The sequence below is a fragment of the Coloeus monedula genome, assembly GCF_965178545.1.
Source record: "Coloeus monedula genome assembly, chromosome: 21".
Lineage (NCBI taxonomy): Eukaryota > Metazoa > Chordata > Aves > Passeriformes > Corvidae > Coloeus > Coloeus monedula.
Genome location: NC_138801.1, coordinates 1,561,248 through 1,587,243, shown reverse-complemented (window position 1 = coordinate 1,587,243; position 25,996 = coordinate 1,561,248). Strand labels below are relative to the sequence as shown.

At 44.4% G+C, this 25,996-nt stretch overlaps 1 protein-coding gene across 6 annotated transcripts in view; it reads right to left on the bottom strand.

Annotated features, from left to right (window-relative positions):
- Positions 1-25,613, bottom strand: part of STRBP (spermatid perinuclear RNA binding protein) — a 49,882-nt gene extending 24,269 nt beyond the window's left edge. For all 6 annotated transcript variants that reach the window (XM_082295120.1, XM_082295121.1, XM_082295124.1 and 3 more), the window contains exons 1-3: positions 25,531-25,613; positions 3,268-3,443; positions 282-499 (exon numbers count right to left, since the gene is read on the bottom strand). In XM_082295120.1, the coding sequence (XP_082151246.1) occupies positions 282-499; positions 3,268-3,270 (221 nt within the window). In that variant the 5' untranslated portion in view covers positions 3,271-3,443; positions 25,531-25,613. The remainder of the gene's footprint in view (positions 1-281; positions 500-3,267; positions 3,444-25,530) is intronic.
- Positions 25,614-25,996: the final 383 nt, after the last annotated feature.

The following is a 25,996-nucleotide window of genomic DNA, read 5'->3' as shown; positions in this document are numbered from 1 at the left end:
GCATTTGCTTAAAACTGCTGAAAGGTTTGTCTGCTAAATGCAACTTCACAACATCACAGTAAAATAAACAAAGAAATGGAGAGCAGCTGGGCTTATTGCCATTCCCTGCACTCCTCCCCCGTGCTCCCACCTCAGAAAGTCCAGATATATCCCCCTCCTCCTATGAACATTCATCTGCAGCAGACCCAAGTAACATTTATAACTCTTATTAACTCTTATTTGGAGGAAAGGAGCCATTGAGAGCAGCACAGGGACACGTTGTGAGCTGAGGCTTCACTCACTTGGCAGTGCCTTCTGCGGCTTCCTCCTTGGCTTCCACATCACCCTCACACTTTGCAGACTTGTTCTTTTCATCCATCCAGTCAGAGACATGCTTAAGGGCACATTCTACTGTTGAGACCATGTTCTGGACAGCTTCAAGCTCCTCTGGAGATGGATAAATGGTTGAATGTTTCACCATTACGTGGCGGTCATCATTAGCAAAAGATCGGATCGATCTCTGTTGTGGAGTGGGAAACAGGAAGAAAAGAGAACAAAGTTATTGGATAATTGATAGGACATAGGACATTGCCTGAATGGGAATCCTCCCTGGCAGAGGTAATAATGTGTTTTAGGACAACCGTTGCTTATAATCATGCAGAAGTAATTATTTAAATAAATTTTTAAAACAAAAAAGAAAACAAACACCAGTGCAAAAAATCAGCATTAAGCTAGTAAACATATTTTCATAGTTTTTCTTACTTCTCCCTGTCCTGGCCCACCACCTCTTCCCTTGGGGAAGAGGGCACAGTCTGCCTGGCTGGAGTATAACTTAGAGTGCTGAAGCAGGAGAACACAAAACCCCTGAGTTTCATTTCCAGATTCATTAAGTGTCTCTGACTTCCCTCCTCCTTTCACTTGCTTAGTTATTTACATTAACCCTTCCAAGTCAGTGAGAAATCATTCAGAGCTTATCTTGCTGAGCAACCTCATGGGGATCCAAGCTGTGAGCAACAGCACTGAAAGGAAGAGGGGCTGCCCTACCCTGAGATACCTGCAGGGATTAAGGCATTCCTGAATTTCAGAGATCTTCGTTGGCTTGTGGCAGCCTACAGCAGTTCGATAGCTTGGAGCAAAGGGAAGAGCTAAGGTCCTGATCTCAAAAGGTAACCTTGTGTCAAGGGAGGGAAATTCACGACATGAGCATCCCGGGGGGGAGCAGACTGGGCATAGCATGTGGAAAGGAGGGCGGGCAAGGAGAGATGATTCCTATTTTGCAAAAGGCATTGATACTCTCTAAATGCAACTTTGCATATTCTCTAAGTGCTGAGTGCAGCCACCTCTCCTCTGATTATGTCAGGGACAACAGCAGCACACCTGGAACAGGCAGTCAAAGAGCCAATCCCTCATGGGTTTGCTGCTGCTGCAGATGAAGTCACAGGCAGTACAGAACTGTGAGAGGCTCAGCAACTGCACAGGGATTTACAAAGGCATGAATGAAGATGAGAATAAAGATAAATAGTAAGAGACTGAAATTTCTTTTTTAAAAGCATTCAAATGAATAGGAAGATATTAGAGTGCTAATTTAAAAAGTCTGCAGTGAAACTCAGAGTCCTGAGTGATACTGCTGAGGGAGGTAAACTTCACTGGTTGGGTAACCTGTGCTAGGAAGTTTTGGGTTTTCTGCAGACTATTCAGGTGAGACTTTTTTGATTTAAACAGTGCCCCAGACCAGCTGTGATCACAGCACAGACCTGTGGCAAGAGCAGCAATAGGTCTTGGTCTCTATAGACACATCAGTCACTGCTGAAAGCCTCCCAGAACCTGGAATCACCAACCGAACCCCTCTGTTCCTCCCACACTTTAAGCACCTTAATTCGGTGTAATTTTCACCCCTATTTCATGGGTTTGTAGCTGTACCCATTCCTAAGGATGCAATGGGCCTTTGAACAACCTCAGAGGCCTCTGGGCTGGATCCTTATTAAGGATCTGTCCACGATTTCCTGGTTTATTGCACTCCCTGTGTCTCTACCATTGAAGGTCATGACATCATTCCCTTCCTAATTTTTGTGTTCCTACCCAGATGGATAATTTGGGCAGTAACAATTCATCTGTCAGGGGCCGGTTTTATCCCCTGCAGTTTGATAGGCTGCAAAACACTTCCAGGAGGTCCCTCTTGTGGTTATCCACAACATGGATACAGCCGGAGCTGCAGGGAAACAGCCGAGCTACATTTAACAATTCACCCACCATCTTTTACCTTACGAAATGTCAGTTGCAACAGTGGGACAGAAACAAATTGGTAACTCCTAATTATGAGAGACGTTTTCTTTTCTAATGAAGAGGGGCTGACAAGATCAATTCCTCATTACAATTCAGGGCGAAAAGAATGACAAAGTGGGACACTGTTTAAAATACATTAACAACTCTGCTTTGTAAGGTGTTCTTTCCCCCTTTCACTCTGCAACTGACAAAAGTCTAGGTTTAAGTCTTTTTTGTAAATACAAATATGAACATACAGCCTACCAGCAGCAACCAGCCACACAAACATTAGCAACTGTACTTAAAATTTACTGCATTTATTCTTATTTCCATTCTCTCAGTAATAACCTTAGAGGACTTAAAAATACATAAGTATGCTTAAACGGCTCTCCACTCATATTGTTCAGGAACTGAGTAGGTTTATTGCCTTTTTGTGAACACATTTTCAGAATCTCACCATCACAATACTTCATATTTGCTCACCTTTACAAATCTCACATCTCAGGCATTTCTAATTTGCAGCCAAACCCAGGCAGATGAGAAGTGACTCTTCACTTAAACAATACACACCAGGTATATTTGGCTACACACGTTTCATCTACACAGTTACAAAGTGTGCACAGAGGCACCATCAATCACAGACACATAGGTGTGAATAATCAAAACTTGCTTTTGTGAGGTAGAGGTGGAAGGGGAGTGTGAGCATTTGGTAATGAAATCTGCAAGTTCAAGGTCACTGATGCTGTTTGCTACAGCCTGCTAATGCCAGTTTTATTAGAAAACCTTATGAGCATCCCTTCGTTCATTTTTAATAATTCATGTACTGCAGGCTCACAAGAACACTCTCTGGCTTTAAGAGGCTGACAATACATCAAACCTCACTTGCTTTGCTCAAAGCACACATTACCATCCCTCAGTTAGTGCAAGGTCAGAAAATCCCCTCTGTTGGGTTTGATCAGGCCCCATGCAAGCCTGGCAGCAGAAAACACTTTCAATGCACCCCTGTGAAAGACAACAAATACCTACCATGGTTTGTTAGTGTTTCAGCTCTCTCTCCCTCCCTTTCTCTTTTTCCCTCCTCCTTGGTGTCTTTGCTAAGCACTGTTTTGCCTGACAGAACCTCTTCATAAGCCTCTCAGTCCCTTGACAGCTCAGGAGTTCATGCAGCCAAGGTGCTCTGGGAGTCACTTTCTCTAATTCACCTGCAAAAAGAGAGAAACAACTTGAAACCAGCAGTGATGGCGTGTTGATTCCAGAAGTGCTGGATGCAGCACATGAGGCAAACCACTGATCAGAGCACACCAGCTTCCAGATGGGACAGTCACTGATCCATTTATAGCTGAGCAAACAGATGTCACTATGGAAAGCAACTTTTTATGATGTGCCCACACACATGTAACGACTTTCCCGTGCCAGTTAGAGCTGATCCCAGAGAGGTTTGTCAACCACCTGGCAATCCCAGTTTCTGGGATGAGGATGACAGGAAATCCAACATGGCAAACACGGTCTATGTGAAACCAGCTCAAGAAGTCTCTATTTTAGTGTCACATGCATGTTAGGAATCAGACCCACTACATTTAATTACCAAAAAGTAATTCTCTGTGGAAATCCTCAGTGCAGCCCTCGATCCTGTGTCAGGTGCTGCACAAGAACCAAGGCTTCAGGTTGCAATAACTGCAAGTTGTTATTTAAAGACAGACAAGCACATTCTAACAAACTGCAGACGTCAGACTTGCGAGGAGCTGAAATCACCCACACCGCCTGTGCTGCCCATGCACTGCCTTTCCCAGCACACAGCATGGAAAAGATCCTTCAAGAGCAGCCTTCTTGTACTAAACTGGGAAACAACACCAGCACTGGCACCATAAAACTGCAAAGAAATGCTCTATGAGAGAGAAGAGCAGAATAACAGAGCAGGTAATGTGAGAGAGGGAAGCATAAGCTCACTGCACAGCAAGACACTCCAGTCCTTGCAGAAAATTCCTGTTTTCCTTTCACTACACATATCATTGCATCAGCTCTCCAACAACGTTTTGAAGCAATTGGAAACCCAGTCAGTAAATTTCTGCAGATTGACACACACACACTAAAATGTTTTCCTTTTCTCCTGTATGCTGACCCCCCTTCTCCAGCAATGCCTTGCATATTGTGTGTCAGAGAAGCCTGACATTGTTAGAGATTAAAAGCATGTTTGGCAACAGCAAAGGGATAGGTGAGATGATTTGAAAGCTGAGGAGATACTTAAACCTGTGATGTGACAGGGAATAATTAAAATGTTGCATCCCACAGAGATTTGAATGTGACAGGGGAAAAGGTAACAACAGATCTCGTTTCCCTGTTTCCCTAGTTAGGAAGAAATTAAGCATGTTTACAGGACCAGTAGCTTTGGCAGCAAGGGCCTGATAGTTGTTTTTATGTGACACCACTGAATTTAGGATGTAGAACTGGGTAAAACAAAAAGCCAGACAAGAACACTGTGCAGGGGCCTGTCTGTTCCAGCAGCTGAAAATGCCAAGGAAGAAACCCCAAGAGAGTTAAGTGCAGTCATACTAAAAATACTTGGGAAAAGCAAGCTAATGAAAACCCTGACTGACCCCACTTCTCATCACAGAGGCTCTGTGCCCACCAAGGTGTATTAACACTCTACCAAATTGCTTCCCAGAAGCAATCAAGGAAGGGGATGTTCTTTCTCTTAAGAGATCCTGGAAGTCAGACAGGGGCAGCTGGGAGGAAAACTAAGCAAAGATCACTGCTTTGGCAGTATTTATTTTGCGAGCTAGTCATAAGCTCCTCCACGCTCAACAGCCTTCCACCATCTCCAGAACCAGCCATACTCTTTACAAGGTTGCTCTGCTTTTTAATAATACTAACTTGAGTCAGCAAATAGCAAACTAGAGAGAGTTTTATGAGACACATTTCTAGATAATGTATTTCAAATTATTTCTCTCCAAACTGAATTTCAGCTATCTTCACCTACTCTTCTTCCCTGTCACTCCCACATTTCACATTTTTGGTTTGTTATCTTCTCTGGTAGCTGTAACTTGGCAATTTCAGGCAGAGAGAAGGGCACTGGAATGTGTTGCTGACTTCAGCATATGCCCAGTACAATGTCTCCAGACTCCAGCAACACTCCAGCCCAGCCTCCTTCCCAAGACTACTGCAAGCTGTTGCTTATCAGCTCGCCCAGGCTGTGGCAAGCAGATGGACAGAGATAGCTGGCTGAGCAAGTTCTGGTGCTCAGTAAGTGCTGAGCAGGCTGCTGTCTAGAGGGCAAGTCTGCGAGAGCCGCCCAAGCTCTGCAAACGCACTCCTCAGGGCAGCCCTGGCTGTGCCCGGTGCTTCCCAGCGTTCTTGGAAAATCCAAAACAGGCTGGAATGAATGTGTTACAGCCACAATGGGGGTAATCTCTGCTGGGCTGATGAAGTGAAAACACCACCACCTCTCCATACCCTGCCTTAGCAGGCAGTGACCTGTTTTCTTGTTTTCAAGACAGGTTAAGTTTTCAGTGACAAGTAAAGGTTGTTGGATGAAGGTATTTATGAACTCTGTTTTACCTGCCCTTTTTTTCAGCAGTGCATGGCTGAAGTCAAGGCACAGACAGATGAATTACAAAGGGGTCTTTATTATACAAATCAGAAAGCTGGAAAAAAATCCTGAAAATTGAGTTGAAGCTGATACATGATGTCTTCCAAGTCATTAACATCCTACGAATATTTCAGAAACACGCATAGGAGTGAAACCCTAATTTAGTTCAGACTTTGAGAGAACATTTTCAACAAAAGCACTAAACAGGAGGGAGTTTACTATAAAAGTGCAGACACAATATACAGAATAAAGTACATTTGACAGCACACAGAATTAAATTAAGGAAAACCAAAATCAAATCTGCTCCAACCATATGGACTAAGGCAGCATAACATAGCTCAGCACCAAATACATCAGAAAGCATTATGTGAAGTGAGCAGCAATTCCATAAATCCAACAGCCTCATTCCACTACCAGACTATAGCAGGAGATTTGTTCCTGCATCCTCAGGGAAGTAACAGCTGATGCCCAGATTAAAAAGCACAATATTTAAATGTGCGGCTGTCTTACCTAGGGGCAGCCACCCACACTTGCAAGAAAACTTGTACAGGAAGCTCCTTGCACCACCGAGAGCTTGGTGACCTTGAAAAAGTCACTTCTGCTCTGCATCGTGTGCCCCTAAAGTGTAAAACAAGAGTAAATAATCTCTGTCTCCAAACCAGGTCACAGCGGAGCCAAGCAGAGTCTGCAGTGTGGTTTAAAATCACTGGGGATTTGACACATTAGAAATGTTATTAAAACACCATGACACTGTAGCAACTTCCATTAAACATCCCATCCTTCACAGAGGAAGTTTATGCTTTGGCTCAAGACAAACAAAAAGAATTTCAGATGAGGCTTTTGTAGTAGGAGATATTCCTCCATCTGCAGCTGAATTCCCAGGGGACAGACAGTTAAACAGCCGGGGGTGATGAATATGCTCAGCTACCTCTGAGTGCCTTCGAACAGAGAAGTGAAAAGGCAGGAGAAACAGGTACTTGCATTCCATGGGGACTGAAATATCAGAATTAGGGTGCTCTGAACCTCTAGAAAGGAGATACGAACTGTGTCTGGCACCCCAGTATGCCCTTGCAGCAGCGCCTTGCACAGAAGTGTTACTGGTGCAACAGAGAAGAGAAAATTGGGGTCACTGGACACCAGAGCTCCAAACCCCTCACTTCAGTGAGCTGCTCTTCAGGCTCCTGGCCAGGCCAAGTAGAACACCATGAAAATTGGTTTTAAATGCTCCATCAAGAAGGCACACGCTAACAGTTACTCAGCTGAAGCATTAAAAACACCCTCCACCTTCTGAATCTACCCTGACACCAGTATCTGCCCAGGAGAACTGCAGTTTGCAGTGTGCAGCACACCAAGAGCAGACAGAGTTTATACTGACAGGGCAGCAAGAACAATAGAGGTTGCTAATAACAAAGCAATGAGTATCTAACACAGCCCAGGTGTATCAGACACAGTAACAGAAAATAACTGGAATTTATACAATTTTTTGTTACTTTCCAAAGTCAGAATGAGAGTCTTGCAACTTCAAATTGGAAGTTTATTTTAGCCTCTGCTTTGCATTCAGGAGACAGGTAATTTTTCATCACACCACACAAAGTGCTGCTGAAAATATGTTGTGTTTTTCTGCAGTATAATTTTATTGCTGGCCTTCTGCCAAGAGTCTTTCTGGCAGCATCTCCCACAGTTGGAAACTGTGTATCTGGGTCAGAAAAGACAAGCCGCTTTTCAGAACAGCTCAATACATTTGGCAGAGATGCTGATATTGTAATTGAACTCTTTCAGCAACTCTCTTTATGATGTACCCAGACACCAAACAAAACAAGATCTGCAGTGTTGATTGATGTCAAAATAACTGACAGAGAAATATCAAAATAGTTTTCCCTCATGCTAAAAGTATCAACAAACTGGGGGGAACAGATAAGAAATACAATTCATGAGGATTCAGAGAGGAGCACAGGGCAGAGAAATCTGCAAAATATGACTGACCTGTGCCTTGTGCAGATATTCACTATTTAAAATCCCAGCTCCTTGTATGGAACTTCCTCCTTCCCCACTATACGAAGAGAAATCCTGGCCACTCAGAGCCCCAGCAGCATTCTGGAAAGCAGTGCCCTGTAACACTGGGACACATTTAACAAGGCTCAGACTGCTTCCAACAGTATGCTCATCATCCGATTTCACCTGGAGACTGTGTATTCATAGGAGTTGTATTATTTCCCATGTAATGCATTTCCTGGCAAAGTTGCATCTGGGATAACCTTTAGAAGGCTGGAATTTTCCATCCAAATGAACAATTACAAAGCAACGCTATAGTTAGAAGCTGAAAAGGTACTTCCTCTGGCAAACTCTTATACTTCATACAACAAATACTTGAGTCTGGGATTACTTCTGCCTGTTCAGCTCTCATAATATTTCAAGCAAAGGCTGCTGTGCTTGAAGATCTCTCAGGAGCAGGCCCTGCCACGCAGCCCCCACACCCAGCTTTAACTGCCAAAGACAGGGTAGGCACAAACTTGATAACCAGATCTGGATCCACAGCACCTGTAACCATCAGAATGGAGGAATCAAAGTCACCTTCCAGGGTCCAGAGCTCTGACAATGCTCACAGTGCAAGGAAAACAGCTGCCCACTTGTCAGCATGCAGGAAGCTACTGGAGAGCTCCTGGAGAGAATCCATCTGTGCCAAGGCACAGATGGAGAACCTGGGGACCCTCGGGTCAGAGATGCAACTGAAAATCAGTGAACACATGGATTCCCCTCCACTGTGGAGGAAGGAATGGAAAAAGAGCCAAAAGAAATCACACTGGTACAGTAATTAAAGAAGTTGAAGAATCAAAGGCAAGCAACTGCTTAATCTAAATTAATGCATTAAGGTAAAGGAAACAGGGATGTGCAGAGTGTAGCTCATATTTTTAGCTCCTGGAAAGAAGGTGAAAAGATGGTCTAAGGGGAAATCATTACCAGCCTAACAGGAAGGTTAAAAAAGGAACAACAGAGGCACTGTGTGAGCACATAAGCAATCATTTGAAGAAAAAAATGCTCTATTTTAGATAGAATCACACCATCCAGTCTCAGAAAGAAATAGACATTAGTAGAAATAACTGCAGCTATTGAATTGTAATGTGTAAGAAAAATAACAGTTTTGGAAAGACTATAAATCCTCCGTAGGGATTGAACCTACTACAGACTCCTGATGACAGGAAGGTACTCGCCACACTCACCAGGTGGTCTTCAGAGCAGCACACCAGCTGCAGACCTCGAGGTATTTTTTACATAGATCTTCCTCTAGATTTTTATCTGGCTTCACATTCCCTGAAACCTGCACAACCCCCAGCACAGCCAGAGCTACAGAGGGGCTCTAATGAATTTATTTTGAAATTGCCTTCACCTTCTGCTATGGGTGTCAAGGTGCACGATGGACAAGAGACACACCAAGTGCAAAAAGCTTTAAAAACTTACTGCTGACACTTAAATAACAAACTGACACATAAACAGTTTAATGTTTTTCCTATTCAACCAGTCAGAAATATGCAAAACTGAATTGCCTGCAAAATTGAGCACTGCAGAAAACAAAATATCTTAAAGGGTGCATTTCTTGGCAGGTGTCTTAAATAAAAAGTCACAGATTAGATAATACATAAATAATGAATAGCAAAGTATTCATTTGAGACAAGGTAGAATCACCACTGGATTCTCAACATCTGTGAAACACTGAACTGATTTGTGACTTGAGACACCCTAATGTTGCATTCCTGCTTTCCTGGCTAAAGTGGTGAATGGAAACATGAAGGTACTCTGCAGTCATAATGTGACATCCACACTCAAAATCATCTGAAATTCTTAACTCAGACTGCATTCATTTGCAGTTGAAGAATTAACTAAATTAATAACAGGATTACATTACACTGAAATGACACTCACCATCTGCAATGTCATTTCCCCAGAGACAGAGCTGGTTTAAGCAAAATTCTGGATCTATGCCTGAAATGACATCACATTCTCCAAAAGAGAATCACAGTTCTACCTCCTCCACCCAGTTTGTGCCATGCTGGCTCCTCACTACCCCAGCCCTGTCCTGCATCACATCCCAGCACTAAAGCCTTGCACATCTCCAAACTCCCAGACACTCCCCACATCCCTGGATTTGTGAGCACTGCCTTTACCTGCAAGGCTCTTGCTGGTCCAGAAGCCACCACGGGAAGCAGCCACGATGTTGAGGAGATTCAGAACAGGGACATCCCTTCCCCAGCACCCTTCAGCTTCACCAAAATAGCTGCAATGCCCCAGTTTCTTTGCTGCTGTGATTCATATCCCATAGAATATGGGATTCTGCAGGTGGACTCAAGCTGCAGCCCAGCGACTCAGTCGGGATGGGGGAACTGCCGCCAAGGGGGCAAAGGTACACACATGGAGAAGGCTGGAAAGCATGGCATTCCCTCTGTGTTGGCAAGAAGTAAAATAAAATTTCAACAAAAAGAGAGAGGCTGGAGCCCAAACTGTCCTACAGTAACACTGGATCTGCTTGTGTTGGTGGTTTGCATCAGTTCCATGAGGCAACAGCCAAACACTTTGGCTCTACTGTCTGTCCCCTGCTCTGCAGCCCAGGCTAATGCATATCCTGGGAATCAGTAAGAGGATAGAGAAAAGCAACATAGATTCTAAAGCTCTGGTTATAAACAAAGCAAATTTAGTAATTCTTACAAATAACATAATGCAAATACGTCTTTGAGAGTTGTGTTTTCCCAGTGTTTACATGAAGTGTCAAAGCATAAAGAAGTTTTTAAGAATAAATGCTCTCCTTCTGACTAAAATTCCAGCAACCCTCAATGGTGAAGTTTAAGGAAGTTTCTCCCCAGAATTTCTTCCCTGATGTCAATCATACAGACCCAACAGTTTTCAGTGTTGCAAACCCCCCCCCGGTTACTGTGCCCAGCTGCCTTTCAGCCAGTTTAAACATTCATGACTCTCCCCTGAAATGCATTTTCTAGTATGTCAGTCTTGCTGCCTCAGTGACTTTTTTTTTTTTTAATTAAGGAAAGAAGATTTAAAAGGATTTGGAATAGAAGATCACTAGACTCTGTGAGTATTGTGTAAAAAGCTCTTGTGCTCCCAGCCAGTGCACATGCTCCGTCAGACTTTTCCCATGTTTTAGTTCCACTCTGACTCCTGAACAAGTTCAAGTTAATTTTATACTTCCTGACTAATTGGTGGTTTTGTCAAAGAACACGTTGTCAGAGGTTCTGGGTTACTAAAAGCTTAAGATTTTAAGTGTTTTTTCTTGCCATATCTTGCCCATCCAACCACGTTATTTTAAGTTTGATTCAGTGTCACAACACGCAATGCCACAGAAAGGTCTGAAACAGAATTTGTAACTAAAATCTTGGGCTGTTTAGGGAACAAAATTAGCTCTTTTGAAACCCTTCAGAACCCAGCACCCCTTCAACAGAGAGCAAAGGGGTTTCTCTCTGGGGAAGGGTACCCTGGCTGCCATCCATTTTCAGCCTCAGAACACAATTATTTACTTCAAATGCACGATAACCCTACCAAAAGATTTGAATTAGGTTACTTAGGCATGAAAGCTAGCAACGATATCCATCAAAGTAAAACACCACGCCAGCCTGAGACAGCAGAGAAAGATCTGTCATTTGTGACCCGAGTCCACCATCTGCCTTGGACAAGATCTTGTAGTAGAAAGTCCCAGCTTGGCTAAGAGGAAGAAAAAGAGCCACACACATATTTAGAGATTTACAAAATTAATAAATAAAAATAAAAGTCCTATTCCCCTGGAAAGCCATGAATCCAAAAATATTTTAAATTGGCTCAATCCAGCATCCTCTTGCCTCAGCAGATCTCCATCGCACGCATGTGCTGTCATACCTGCCAACTTCACTTGCAAAACTCATCTATTATTCCTCTCTCCAGTTCACACGGCACAGCACAGCCATGGAAATGAAAAAAAGGATGACTTTGGCAGGGACCATCAGTGGTGGAAATGCTTAGTTTGTAGACCACAAGCTAGGTTACAAGATTAATTTCTCAGCATAAGTTCTGTCCATCAGTCTTACACTGAGGAACATCCTGAGATGAGTAATGAATTCCACAGCCTTTTGTTTGCTTATTTTTAATAGGTCGTTGAAATTTTTTTAAAAATTAGTTAAATTAGGCATCTGCAATACTGTATTCTCCAGTATCTTTGGAGAACACAACTGTGCTAAGTAATTGATCTCCAACTTGAGAAGTTATAGTCAATTTTTTTTTTATCTTTTGAATTTCAAATAAAATCTGGGGGGAGAAACAGGAGCTCTCAGGATAAATGTACCAGTCCCAGGTGGATGGCATTTTTAAGACCACAGACACAACTTTGCTGGTTTGGCCTCTTTCTTTACATTTCCTACAGGGCTATGAATTAGTTTAATTTCTCCCTATAGATAATGATGTCATCTCCATTGTGCCACTCACAAGAACACGAAAGATGCTTCCAGCTCTTCATTTGCTAAAGAAGCTTCCTCAGTCTTCGCATTCTCCACCAGACATCACATCCCGTCCTCCCACTAGCACCAAGCAACAAATCTCTGAACAGCGAAACAGGATCAACATCTTGGAGGCACCACACATGCCAGGAGCCCCAGGAAGCCCCTTGTTCAGTGAGTTTGGGCAGGTTAATAACACCACAGCCAGGCTGGCACAGGGGAGTGTGGCGCAGCTGCTGCAGCTCCTGGAGCAGGAGCAAATCCCAGTTTCTCCGGGAGGAGCACACAGCCTGGCCAATCAATACCAGCATTCAAAGTGCTCTCAGCCTTGCAGGGACATCAGTCCACAACAACAGAACTCTCTCCCCAAAGCTCCTTTCATACACTAGAGTTGCTAAAAGTAACACTTGGAATTACTGTCCAGGGAAAGACTAGAGAAAACCAATCAAAGTTAGTTTATTTTGGGCCATTAGCTGCAGTTTGTGTCTGGCCACTTCAGTTCCCCTGATAACAGGAAACCTGCTGTGCCTAAATGCAACACTGATGGGGTTTATTTTATTTCTCAAAAGAAGTTGCACTTGGGAAGCCATAACCTGTCAGGGTAGGAGAGCACACAGTTCCTGATGCAGAGGCAGGATCAAAACCAGGATTAGAAACCAGCTGCTACACAGACTGAGGGTGTTCTCCTCAGGTGGGCAGTGAGACAGAAACCCTTTCATCCCTCAGTCCAAATTAGGGTGTAAATATTTTTATTGCCTGCTTAGCCACCTTTGGAAATCTGTATCCATGTCAACACCACCATTATATTGAATTCTGCTCTTGTCAGCACAAAAAACCTGCCTGGTTTTCAGTCCAAAACTATACTTTTAGTGATATAAGAGTGTCAATCATAATGCCATCAATCTATCTTATTCCACAGTTCAAACACAATTCATCTCTATAACTTGACAATTGTGTTAGTGAAAAAAAATCCTTTTTTTAAAAAAAAAGTACATAAATGCTTTGTGCACTGAAAGAGCACTTGGTTCTGCTGGTTTATGAGTTCTTCACTTGCACAGCTTCTCTGTTGTGGAAACAAAAGTCCTTGTATTGGACTTTCTCAGTGATATTTGCAACCTCCTACACTTGCTGTAACAGGGTGTTCAGAAACAGTTCTTACTGGCCTGGGAAAGTTTATCCATTATTTATTTTCTGCAGAAATACATTGAAGAAAACAGTAACAAGGTAAAAGAACATTCTTGCAAAGGCTTGTTGCTGGTTTTGACAGAAACAAAGAGTAATTAAACCTAGCTAACACCTTTTCACTGAGCATTTTGCTCTAAAGCATTTATAACTCACACACTGCAGGACCAGGAACAGAACAGCAGAACCAGAACAGTGCAGCACTGTCAACACAAGGAAAGGCTGTCCCTGAAATTCAGTGGACAAATATTACCAGGCAATTTCATGCTTTACCAACACAAAATCCAGAAGTTAAATTCAGAAGCATGATTTCTGCAGACACTCATATGTTTCTGTTCTAAATTTTCTAGAATTTGCAAATTAGAACTTGGGAGACTCTAAAGTAACCCAGCACATGTCTTGTGCAGTCCAAATCGTGGTCTGTCCTATTACTCTGCAAAACTGTTAGGGGAAAAAATCCTGCCTTTCACCATGTGGTTTCAGACAAATGACAGTGACATTCCATTTATCTCTGTGCTAAGAACAAAACTTAAGTACTGTTTTTTCCTCTTGGAATATTGCCATGGAAGTTAAAAGCTAATAGAGGAACCAACATCCTCCCCACTGAAGGATAAGCACAGTTTGGTGAATAACACCACTCACAGAACTGCGGCCCAAGTGGTTGTGGCCATTTTTTCCCATTTACCATGGGGAGAATATATTGCATTTCTAAACTGATCTCATTCCTAAATACTGCAATGAGATATCAAAGCATGCAGGTGTCACCAAGCTGCTTTGTGGAACTAGCAAGCCCTGCAAAGTATCTGCAGCCGCTCAAGGAGTGTTTTTTTCAACACCAAGAACAGTAAATTGAATGAAACAGCTCAGAGGTAACAAACCAAAAAAATCTTGAAAATTACTTCTCTATCTCCCAGTAACCAGACAGTACTGCCCACCCTCCCTTTGCTAGCCTGGGGGAGATGGCAACCTCCATGCTGGACTTTACAAGAGACTGAAAAAACATTACTCAGTCTTTTCTATTTTGATTGCAGTTATCAAGTTTCAATGTACTTATATTAGCAAAAAACCCAAAAGCAGACCTTAGATACACACACAAGCATTTCACAACTCTTCAAACATCACTTCTCTAATTGCTGTGAAAGGTGTAAATGCTGTGCTGTTTGCATGGAGAAGAGACCCCACTGCCCAGAAATTCAAGTGACTTGCCCAGTGCCACAGTAACTCAGTGGTAGCACTTGGAACAGTGTAAGTTATTCATTTACTACACACATCAAGCATGGAGCATCCTCTTCCCCCTTTCTAGCTTTCTACCTCCTTAGGCTTCATTAGTTTAATTTGAACAGACACTGCATTCCTGGCTGCTCTTGTTATTCAATCTCTCTTGCAGGATCATGGGTTCCTCACAGGTCAGCTTGGCAAACTGTCACAGGAAACGCTCCACAACCATTACCTGTCCATTCATGAGAGTCAAATTAGCAATTCAATATCTGAATATGGCACGATTAAACTCAGGAACCTAATTCACAATGTGTCCTACTTTCAGGCATCAAATTTTTTGAGCCTGTGCTCTTTTGAAAGTCAAACTGATGAGGACTCAGGAACCTTGTGTCTTTTTCAAAAGAGAACAATGGAGCCCCTTTTTTGTCAGGCAGCAGGACACACAGAGTCTGTTCTCAGGAAGAACAGGAGCCAAAAAACAAGAACACTTCAGAACACTAGCGAGGGACCTGAGCTTTTCTGCAAGATAAGGGGAAGCTTTGCAGCCCCGCTCTGTAGAGCAGCTAGCTCCTCAGCACCGAGCACTCTGCACACCACATTCCAGCACATCATTTGGCTTTGAAGAAAAAACCCAAAGGCTCTCTTTACCACTTGGTTTTTCTAAAGCTCCAGCTGACATAGGAGCAAGCTGTGGAGAATAAGGGAGTTTATTCTTCTCTCTCTTAAAAAACCAACAAAATAATCAACCAGTCAAAACCCAGCTTTCACATTAGATATTGGGTGACCATCTAAAACACCCAAAACCAGATGTAAAGGATGGAAGGTCTGAGAGCATCTCTCTTACAAATCAGAAAAACCATTGGGAACTCCCAGATGACCAGGAGTGCCCCTGTCGTTGCTTCCCCTGCCTGCACCCAAACCACAGCCCTCAAACAACATCCCTTCAGTCTGCTCCACACTGAGCTCCAGCCATCCAACAGCAGTTTGTAACTCCTGTGAGTTCATTCAGGATGGTTACTTTGATTTTTTCAGGAGATATTTCAAACTTTGCTACAATATTGTCAGCTGGAAAGAACCTACATCGATCACCTAGTCCCACTGTTAACAAGGGGAGCACAAATAATGAAAGCAGAGCAAGAGAAAGAAAGGAGAGGGGAAGTACAGTAAATCCTGAACTCCTCAGCTCTCCGCCAAAATTCAGTCTTCTATAGACTGTGCATGAGACTTGCTACTGTGTTGTGTGATGAGGGCAAAGAGAACTCATTGAGACAAGGTGCACCTGCTAAAACTGGCACTAAAACCAGGCAGCTACTGCAACAGTGGTGCCCAGCACCAACAGAAAGCAAGTCTTTGTTCTTCTGGCACAAGAGGACTCCTTTACTGTGAGTACCACATACAGATCAAACATTTATAAGCAAAAGAAAAGAACCTAGCCAAGGGATTTGTATTAAAATAAAGATTGCAGATCGCAGTGTGAAAGGAAACAGGGAACGTACCAGTGAGTCCCATGCCCAGCCAAGCTCTCCCCGAGCAGTCCTTCCTCTGAAGGAGAACTGCAAGGAGACAGCCTGAGCCAACAGTTTCTACAGCAGCTGCAGAAGCACCAGTTCAATGATATTCAAACCCTGCAGTAACTGCAGAAGCATCAGTAAATGGATACTCCAGAAGGAACATTTGACAGTTTCTCCTGGACTCCCTTTGCCTCCCTGGGCAATCCATTGATCCCTATATCAGCTTAGTTCAACTCTGGAATTGCCCATTTCTCTGCAAATGCTTCTGAATCCTCTTTACCCCTAATATTCTTTCAGCACACTTGCTCCCCTTCAAAACTTCGTGAAACAGCCACCAGAGAAAGTTTTGTAGAGACAGTGCTGGAAGGATGAGTGTCCTTATCCTGCAAGGGAAAGACCAATGCATCCAAGCGTGGTGCTGCTGCAACTCCTCACAGAGGGTGGAATGCTGTTATGACAGTGGCACTGGGCTGCAGCTGCACCACTAAAAGCACACTTGGAAGCATCTCAAGAGGAATCAAAACAGAGGCCAGATACCACCCAACTGCACAGAAAGAGCACATCCATTTGTAACGTGGCTATTTTAACACTAATGCAGAAGCCATATTAAGGAACACAGACTATTTCACCTATGCACTTGGTAAGATCTCACCTAAGAATTGTCATTTACTGAAGGATGCTTAGGGCAGGACATCTCTTATTCCCTTTTTAAGAATCTGCTGTAATAAATCACAGCACCTCAACAGTCACAGCTTCATCAGTTCCATATTGCAAGAGTTTTTCCTTTAAAGTCTGCAGTGTTACTTTGGATCACACTGAAACTTGGTATGAAGCTCAGGCTCCTGACCCACAGCAGAAAGTTAAACAAAACTGCTCGTTTGTTTTTAAAAAGGTCAGGAGGTTTCAGTTTCAGGCTTCTCAGTGTTTGGGGTATCTACAGTCACAACTCAGGGACATTCAGTATTCAACCCCTCTGCAAAGAATGGGCTTTGACACCTGTCAAAAATGCACTTTGTAAACTGCTCTCTTTTATTAGTTTACTACTAATAAGGCCACATCCACAAAACCAAGTTTTTGGTCAAGAGATCACTACTTATATAATGCTGACTCCCAACTACCTGCTTTAAAAAATATCCTTTATCTCCTGGGCTAACAAAAGGAAAGTTACTAAATTCCCCCAAAAGATAAAGCAGACCATGTGAAAATATTCAGTGTAAAAGACAATCTCATTCCCACACTAATGGTAGAAGAAAAGAAACATAAAGGCAAAAGTATTTTGTTTTTATCTTCATGCCTTTTACCACGATTGATCCAGATCACACCATCACTATTGTGACTGTGACAGTTGTTACTTCTAAAATATGAAGTACTATGAAATCTAAAGTGGAAAAGCATCTTATAAGTTGCTAAAGTATAAGCATGCAAAGATGACTTCTGGATCAAATATATTCCATAGCAGGCTAGTTTTGAAGGAATAAAGACTAGATTACAGTTCCAGACAACCATCTTTTAAAATTTAAAAAGTTATTTATTTAGCAACTATGAACAGTGTCAGGTTCCACAAAATTTGCTAAGACTGAAAATTCAACCAAATTTTTAAAATTGTCAAAAAGCCCCCAGTTACAGGAGGTTTTTATGTGCCTCCAAGGTGGGAGTCATGATTCTTTTCTCTTACACAAATTTAGACAACTGTGTTCTCTCTTCAGCCTTCTGGCCATCTGTAGAGATGAGGAGGTGTGTACAGATGTGGGCTCAGAGCAGAACAAGCTACTTCTCTGAGCTCATATTTTTGGCAGTCACCAATTTCACCCTCACCCACCAGAAGCAAAGAAGTTATCAGTCTTGTCTCCCCCCCACTTTCCCCGTATTTGCCTTTCTTCCTGGCTTTTCTAGAACACTTGTCACCATATTTACCAGAATACATTTCTTACTGGTTTTAAAATAACAGTTTTTGTGAGACAGGAAATCATTTCAGATCTTTATAGGGGGAACTTGAGACATGAAGAAATGAAATTGTGTGGTAAGTCAGCAGCAGAACCCGAAAAGGGGCCAAATGCTGCCCTAATCAATACTTGCAGGTTAATTACCAGACATTCTTCACTGGGACACAGTGTTGCTCAGTGCCTGCTGTTGAAGAGTTTCACCCATTTCTAGTTTTGGAAGGAGCGCTCCCAGTTCTCCTACGCCCCATCCCTGCTTACCACACACTGCAGTTCAGCCCCGGTGATGCTCTTTAGGGTCACCCAAATGGCACAGCTGAGCACTTTAAAGGAACAGATTAAGTCTCTGCATGATTGAAGACTTGGGCAGCATGACTGGGTAACCAAAGAAGCCCTAATCTATTTGCCAAGTCCAATTACCTAGACATCGAATCAAGAGATCATGAAGCATTAGGACACAGAGTAACTGCTCACCAAACAGTTTAAGCTCTCTGAAAAGATGACAGTCACTAAGAGCCTATGACATGGAAAAGGCATCCTACAAAGCAGAGGTGGGGAGAAATCAGTTCTTGGACATTTATGTTTTTCCCTTATCTTCTGTTGAGCTATACCAGCTGTTAGAGCAAAGGGGAAGAGATTGTGATTGGAAGAGCAGTAGAAATCCAAATGTTCTGAGTCTCTGTATCTGTTTCCTTGAAATCCTGTCAAGTATCCTACTTGGAGATCCATGTTCTCTACTTGTTCCATCATACCACAGCCCCTAGCTTTCCAGTGGCTGTGTCTATTCTCCAGTACTTCACTCCCTGGAGTCACAGCCTGTACACCTACAGCTCCCCCTTCTATTCCAGAGGTTCTTCCATTACAGCAAATCCCTCCAGATTGTCACATAAGACACAGCAATCAGGCAGAGCAGAAAAGAAAAAGTAGAAAAGCACAAGGAGGGTCACAGAGCAAACTCAGCCCCCATACCTGGAGACAAAGAGCAAGTTTCTATATGCAAAGACCTGCCCCTTTCAGCACATCCGTATCAAAAACGGGAATAAATTACTAACTGTTCTCCTTGTCTTCATACTGGGATATGGCTGTCTTCAGCCAGCCCCAGCATCAGTCACACCTGTCAGAACATCACACAGCTGCCTCAGCTGGGAAAGCCAGCCACGCAGGTTGGGCCACTGCCACCATGGCCAGGGAAGGAACATCACATAAATAGCTGTTATGTGCATTCAGCTTCAAAACTGATTAAACCTGCGTTAGTCGGCACTTCCACGTTCACTGATGTTATTTGTTTTATGATTAACAAAAACATCTGCAGCCCAGTCCCATGGACCTTACCCACACAAGGTGCCACCACTGGACCCTTGATGATCATGCTCCGAACTCTATCAGAAACACAGCACCAGCTCACTGCCATGGGACAGCTAACTCAAGTGCTTTTTATTCTCTCTTTAATACAAGTTGTAATTTGTTTGTTGAATGGATCTATTCATACTGTCCTGACTGCAGGCCTTTACCCAGTCTCCAGGTGATGTATTTGGTCCAACTGATCAGTGTCTTGCTAAGCAGACTGTAAAAAGACCTTGTAAATCAAACACCTTTATTCAGGTATATACCAGCTGGCAATTTTAAAACATCACCTGTTTCAACAATGGCACCTAAATTCAGTGGAGCGCAGCATGTCAGCTTGTTTCCTGCTGAATTTTGTACAGTCTCTTTAGCAAGCAAGATATCATATTTATGATTTCATGTCAGTTCATGTTATGAAGAGAGATACCATGTTTATGGAGAGGGTTAAATTGGGAACCATGCCTTGCCTGCTACACCATAACCAAAAAACACAAAGCCCTACAACAAGCGAAGAAAATTTTTATGCCTCCTTCAAGATCAACCATGACTTACCATAATCCTGTTATGGGACCCATCCCCTTTAAAATAGAGACTAAAAAGGATGTATTAATTTCACAATGTCCGTGGAATTATGGTAAACCATTTTTTGGCAGAATCTTGCTGGAAGGAATTAGGTGCTGTGTGCCCAAAAAGCCCCTGCCCACAGCCTCAGGCCTCCTCAGCCTCTCGAGGGAGTGTTTTGCCAAAGCTCATTTCTGGAAGCACAGACCAGCTACACAGAGGTTGTGGGGTTTCCCACACACCTGTGGGCTGTGCCAGCCTTTCCACAGGGCATATCCTGATGGCTGAGAAGTGAGATTAGGGAACATCTGGTTTAGGGTCATTATCAACTCAGTCCAATAGCTCCGGAGGGACATTTCCCCGTGGAACATCATCCCTGGGGCTCAGAGAATACTAAAGACTCTTAAGGGCCCAACACTTAAGATGCTGTGCCAACACTCCAGTCTCCTGTGTTGCAAGTCAAACAAGAAATGTGTTCAGTCAAAGTGTCCTCCCTCCCAAGAATCAGAAGAAAAAGAGAAAAGTACAAGGCCTTAAACTCAGCCTGCCCTTTTCTGCTCCTACTGGGGGGCAATTTCTATGGGGCAACACCAGTTTCTCACCATTGAGTTCATTTACTCCCAAGCCAAATGCCAAGTTCTCCTTTAAATGAATTCTGGTTTATAAGATTTCTTCAAGTTTTGTGACATCTCACAGCTACCCACGAGTAAGACTGTTCTTCCCAACCAGATACTCAAACATTAAATTTTTCAATAAAGACAATTTAAACTAAATGCACAAAAAGAACAAGAAACAGCAAAATTTAATTTACTGGCATAGCCATACACACCCCAATTTTATTTTCTTTTTAAGCATACAATTAAGGGTAATTTAATTCCCCTGTGTAGGCATTACTTGAAAGAGAAACATTATTGTAAGAAGATCTCAGTACTGTTGGTACACAAACCTTACGACAGATAAATTAGACCTTAGGAAAACAGCATATAATTTACATTTTGTTATGTCAATCACCAGTAGCATCTTAGGGCTCTTAAACAGCACACCAAACCACAACATAAGGGAACTAATGTAAATCAACACATGTGGCAGGATCACTTAAGTTTCCACAATCCAAAAGATCCCTAAAATGGATTTCATAAGATTATTGCTCTTCAACCTCCACTTACACCTTTAAGTTACCAGCAGGTTATGACAATATTTTACTACAGACAAGTCATAAAGTTTTGCATAGTTATAAAAAAATCAACGACATAAGACCACAAGGGCATAGGGTTTACTAATTAATTCCTGGTCTTTATTACTTGAGAAGCCAGTGGGCAGATGTGCAGGTGGCCCAGAGATACAGCAGCCTGGCTCAGCTGCACGGAAAATCCAGCCTTGGGTTAGTCCCAGAGTTCTTGGGTTTAGCAGCGGAGGAAGGACAGAGCAGCCCAGGGCCATGCTTTACATACCCTTCACCAACAGCAGAACAAATGACATACCCTGAATTTGTTCTGGGGCTTCTATAGCCAGCACCTCGTCCACATTCTGACACTGCACAGGAAATGAGCGGAAAGGTCAGGATGTGCATTGCAAAGCAGAACTAGGAGCACAAGGCAACAGACCAACGGGGAGTGGGCTCCAAGAATTCTGTCCCCTCCTATTCCATGATGACCAGAGTGAGAGGACCAGAACATAAGGTAATATAGCTACAAAATAAAGTCTAAAAATCTGAAGTGCAAGATGTTTACTCACTTACATCATTCATAAGAATTCCTCTGCAGCTTTTTTGTTAAGGGACATGAATTGAGGTTTTCAAAGAAGTTAAATAGGAACACTGTCCCTCTGTGAGCTGACACAAACTGTGACACTGTTTTCTGTCATCAGTGCTCAATGAAAAACTTGCACATAAGAAGGAAAAACTACACAAGTGCCAAGAACTGCAGAAATGCAACTGGAAAAAATACTGTCTTCGGCCTTGTAGCTTGTAACAATTACTGCTTTTAACAAAAGATACCAGTAATAGCTTTCAGGTAAGGCTTTTCCCTCCTTAAACATCAAGTACAAAGTTTCTGTTTGTCAAATCACGCTGCAAGTACAACAAACGTTGTCAAACTATGGTTTCTACAGAAGGGTTTGAGACTTGCATTCTTCTGCTCTTTAAATCTCTAACACTTTTTTCATATTGCTTTAAACAAGAATTTTCCTTTTGATTTCCTCACTGCAGCATATTCAGTAGCAAAGCAATCTTCACTTGCCAATACTGCTAGGCTACAGCAAATCCAGCACACAGCACCAGCCAAGTGCTCCTCATGTGGCTGATCTCAGAAAAGTCCTCGCTCTCCCCACCCCAGTACAAAGTAAGGTGCAGACCCCAACATGCTGAAATCTGCTGTTGGCACAGTGAGAGGCACCATAAACCCAAACTCAGCAAGAGCTGGAGGTGAGCCCAAGGAGGTGCAGACAGACCCTCTGCATCCTCATCCCCCCAGCATCTCCCTCAGCAGCCGGAACATCCCAGGACCTCCCTCCCACCTGCCCCAAGCGCTCCCGTCACCCAGCCCAGCCTGTAAAATACACAAACTGCCACTGTTCTACCATTTCCATCCTTATACTTCGACAGATTGGCCACTTCTAGGTGTATGTACCTCACCCCAGCCCAGGACAGACTTCCATGTTTTAACAGACACCTCACCAAGCATGTTCACAGTGGCTTTTCACACACTCAGAAGCTTGTTAACCAGCCAGAACCTTTCCCTCTCCCCCTTTCCAGCCATGGATATGCTCTTCAAAGAGCTCTATTTACATGCCAAGCTACAAAGCAATGTGGAAAAACTGCAGCTTTTATGATTCTACAGTGAGCTTTTTCACAACATGAAGCAGCTTCTTAGACTACTTTTTTTTACATTTTTTTTATTTCCAAACAAGATTTCACAGTTCAAAAAAAAATCTCAGTCCACCCACAGGCTTTTGAGGAACATTAACAGAGGGGCTTCAAAAGAAGAGAGCTCTGTGACCTTAAGCATTGCATTCTGAATGAACATCCACAGAAAAATGGCGTACAAGTCAGAAACAAGGGTCACCAAAACCCACATATCCACCAGAGTTTAAGCTACTTCTCTCATGTTTAGGCCTGGCATGGCTTGCCTTATGCCATCTTCTGTTGTACCTTTCCAACCGCTTCCTGTCTTCTCATTTACTCTGAACCTTTGGTTTGAAATCAGCTGTCTTGAAATTCCTTCCAGGACAAACCGCAAAGCTGGATTTGGTCACTTCCTCAGCAACATTGCTACCAGTTACCCCTGGGGCTCCCCCAACCCCAACGCACAAGTATTTCTACATGGAATCTTTCTCCAGTTCCCCAAGAAATCAAGTCCTAGATTTCCACCTCATGTGTAGCCTGTCAACTACACAGAGCAAGAACTGGTGCTTTATCAGCATCTTCTTTGTGCAGAGATGAAAAATACTGCCAATAGTTCAGCCGAAACAACGAGTCTGGATGAACAGCCTGTGCAAATAAAGCCCCTTTATAAAACCAGGACTAACCAAACTAGCAAGACTAAAGATTCCCTTCGAACTACAAATGCCAAGGCAGCACCAGACTGGCACCGTCAATCATGGGATTCTGAGGAACAGAGAACTGAAAACATTAAACCCTCGCTATTACCCATCCTACCCGCTCTTCTCCACATCTCTCCCTGCTTTCTACACAACGTGAAGCAAAGGAAAATGGTTGGAAAGCTTCAGACAGAAGAAAATTATACATGCCAAGAACTTCCAGAGACGAGTCTAACTTCCTAAAAATGACCAGGAATTAAGGAGAAGCTACAGCCAGCTGCAGTTTGCTGACACAAATTTCTCCTTCCTCTCTACACTGGCAGGAAATAACTACAACCCAGCTGGTACACCTTCCATGGAAGAGGTGGGCTGGTTAAATTCTTGGAAAAAGCTTTTGCTCTTCAGAGACTGAACAATGACCTTGAGCTAATACAGGAATACAGCAATGCAACATCTCCAGAGACACTGCCAGGTCTTCCTCTCTTCCCATTCCAAAAGTTTTGTTTTAAGGCCTCCCCTCCAAGTAGACAGCACTGCTCCATACTCCTTCCTTCCTTCCTCTCTGCCACCACTGCTGCTTCCTTTGGGTCTCAAAAATGGTTACCATGTCTTTAAAAATCAAAGGCAACTAGACTAAGTTTGCAAACAGTCCTTTCTTCTCCATTCTTTCTAAAGATGTTAAAGTATTCTGCATGAATGGAGGAAATTATTTTAATTTTCTGTCTTTACCCTAGAAGGCCAGGCTTCAAATGTTTGCTAGAACACACAACTATTTTAATTTAAGTTAAATAGCCCAGCTATTTTAATTAAGTTACAGTTTCATAAACATGTTTTGGAACTGGAGATCTGAAATATTCCTGACAATAATCCCCACTTAAGTCTTTCTTTGTTTTAACCATACTTAGCATTTCTGAGCTGTCACGACAAAGTACAATAAAACTTTTTAAAACTGTTAACAAACTAGAGGACACGAATATAGAAAAAAATTAATTCCAACATATCTAGGACCCCCCATGTCATAAGTTTTCTCTTCTGCCATACCCTGTGCAGGAGCCGCTTGGAATGCTCCACTGTTCTTTCTGTAAATCACAAGGCACCATTTTCAGAGCCACGTAAATAAATAATAAGACATTTAGCCAGATAATGCATTTTTCTACTTTGACTCAAAACTCAAGTTTTGCTGTACTCGGTGGCAGGCATGTGACTCCCTGGTTATCCCTTTCACGCTCTCACTTCCCGAAGGAATAGTAGGTTAATGATTACAAAATCCAGTGCAAAGCAAATACAGAATGAAAGAGAGAAAAAAAAAAACCCAAACAAACCATGGACCATAACACTGATGAGTGTGCTCAGACCCAGGAGGAGCCTGCCCGGGGCCCGGAGGGAGGCGGCTGCCCCGCAGGGCCGGGGCGCGGAGGGCGCTGCACCGACCGCGCCGGAGCGAACTTCGGGCCGAGCCCCGAGCCCCGGCGGGAGCCGCCCCGCGCAGCGCAGCGCAGCCCGCACCTGGCCGGGACCGCCCGGGGACACCGCGCACACCGGGCCGGCTGCGCCCCAGCCCCGCCGCCACCTGCGCGCCCCGCGGACAGGTACCGTGCCCCGCCGACAGGTGCGCGCCCCACGAGCAAGTAACGCGCCCCGCCGCCGGCGGAGGGGCGGCCGCCCGCGCATGGCGCCGCCGAGCCCCTCACCCCTCCCCACCGCCCCCCTCACCCCTCCCCACCGCCCCCGCCCGCGGCCCCTCGAGGCGCGGAGCCCTCCCGCCCCACCGCGCCCCTCCGCGCGCGCAGCAGCGCCCCCCCCCCCCCCCCCTGCGCCGCCCCCCGCGCCGTGTCCTGCCCTTGCCTCCTGCCCGCAGTGCCCGGTGCAGTGGGAGGAGCGGTGCGCGGGGACGGACGGGCCGCCCGCCGCCCCGACCCCTCCCCGCCGCCCGCCCTCCTCACCCCGCTCGGCGCCGGCCCCGGCGCTGCCCCGCGGCCCCGTCCCGGCTCCGCGGCCCCGTCCGGCTCCTCCGGCTCCGCAGCGCCGAGCGGGGCTGCGCACGTGACCGCGCCCCGCGCCCCCATAGGCTGCGGCTGCCGGGCAACGCGCGCCCGCCCCTTCCCTGCACCTGAGAGCGCCCTACGCCAACTGCGTACGGGGCGCCGCGCCGCCCTGCGCCAGCTCCGTAGCGCCACGGACCCTGTCGTTTCCTGCAGGCCGGCGCAGCCTTACGGAATCGACGTAGGGCGGCTCGGCCCCGCGCGACTCCCCACCTGCGGCCGCTGCTCCCCGCGCAGCCCGCGCGGTCCCACCTGCCGCCTGGGGAGCTGCGCTGCTGCTCGGAGCGCGCCGCGGCCACGCGGGACGGGAGCGGCCGAGCCGCACCTGGAAACGCCGCTTGCGTAGAGCCCCGAGAGGTCGGTGTGT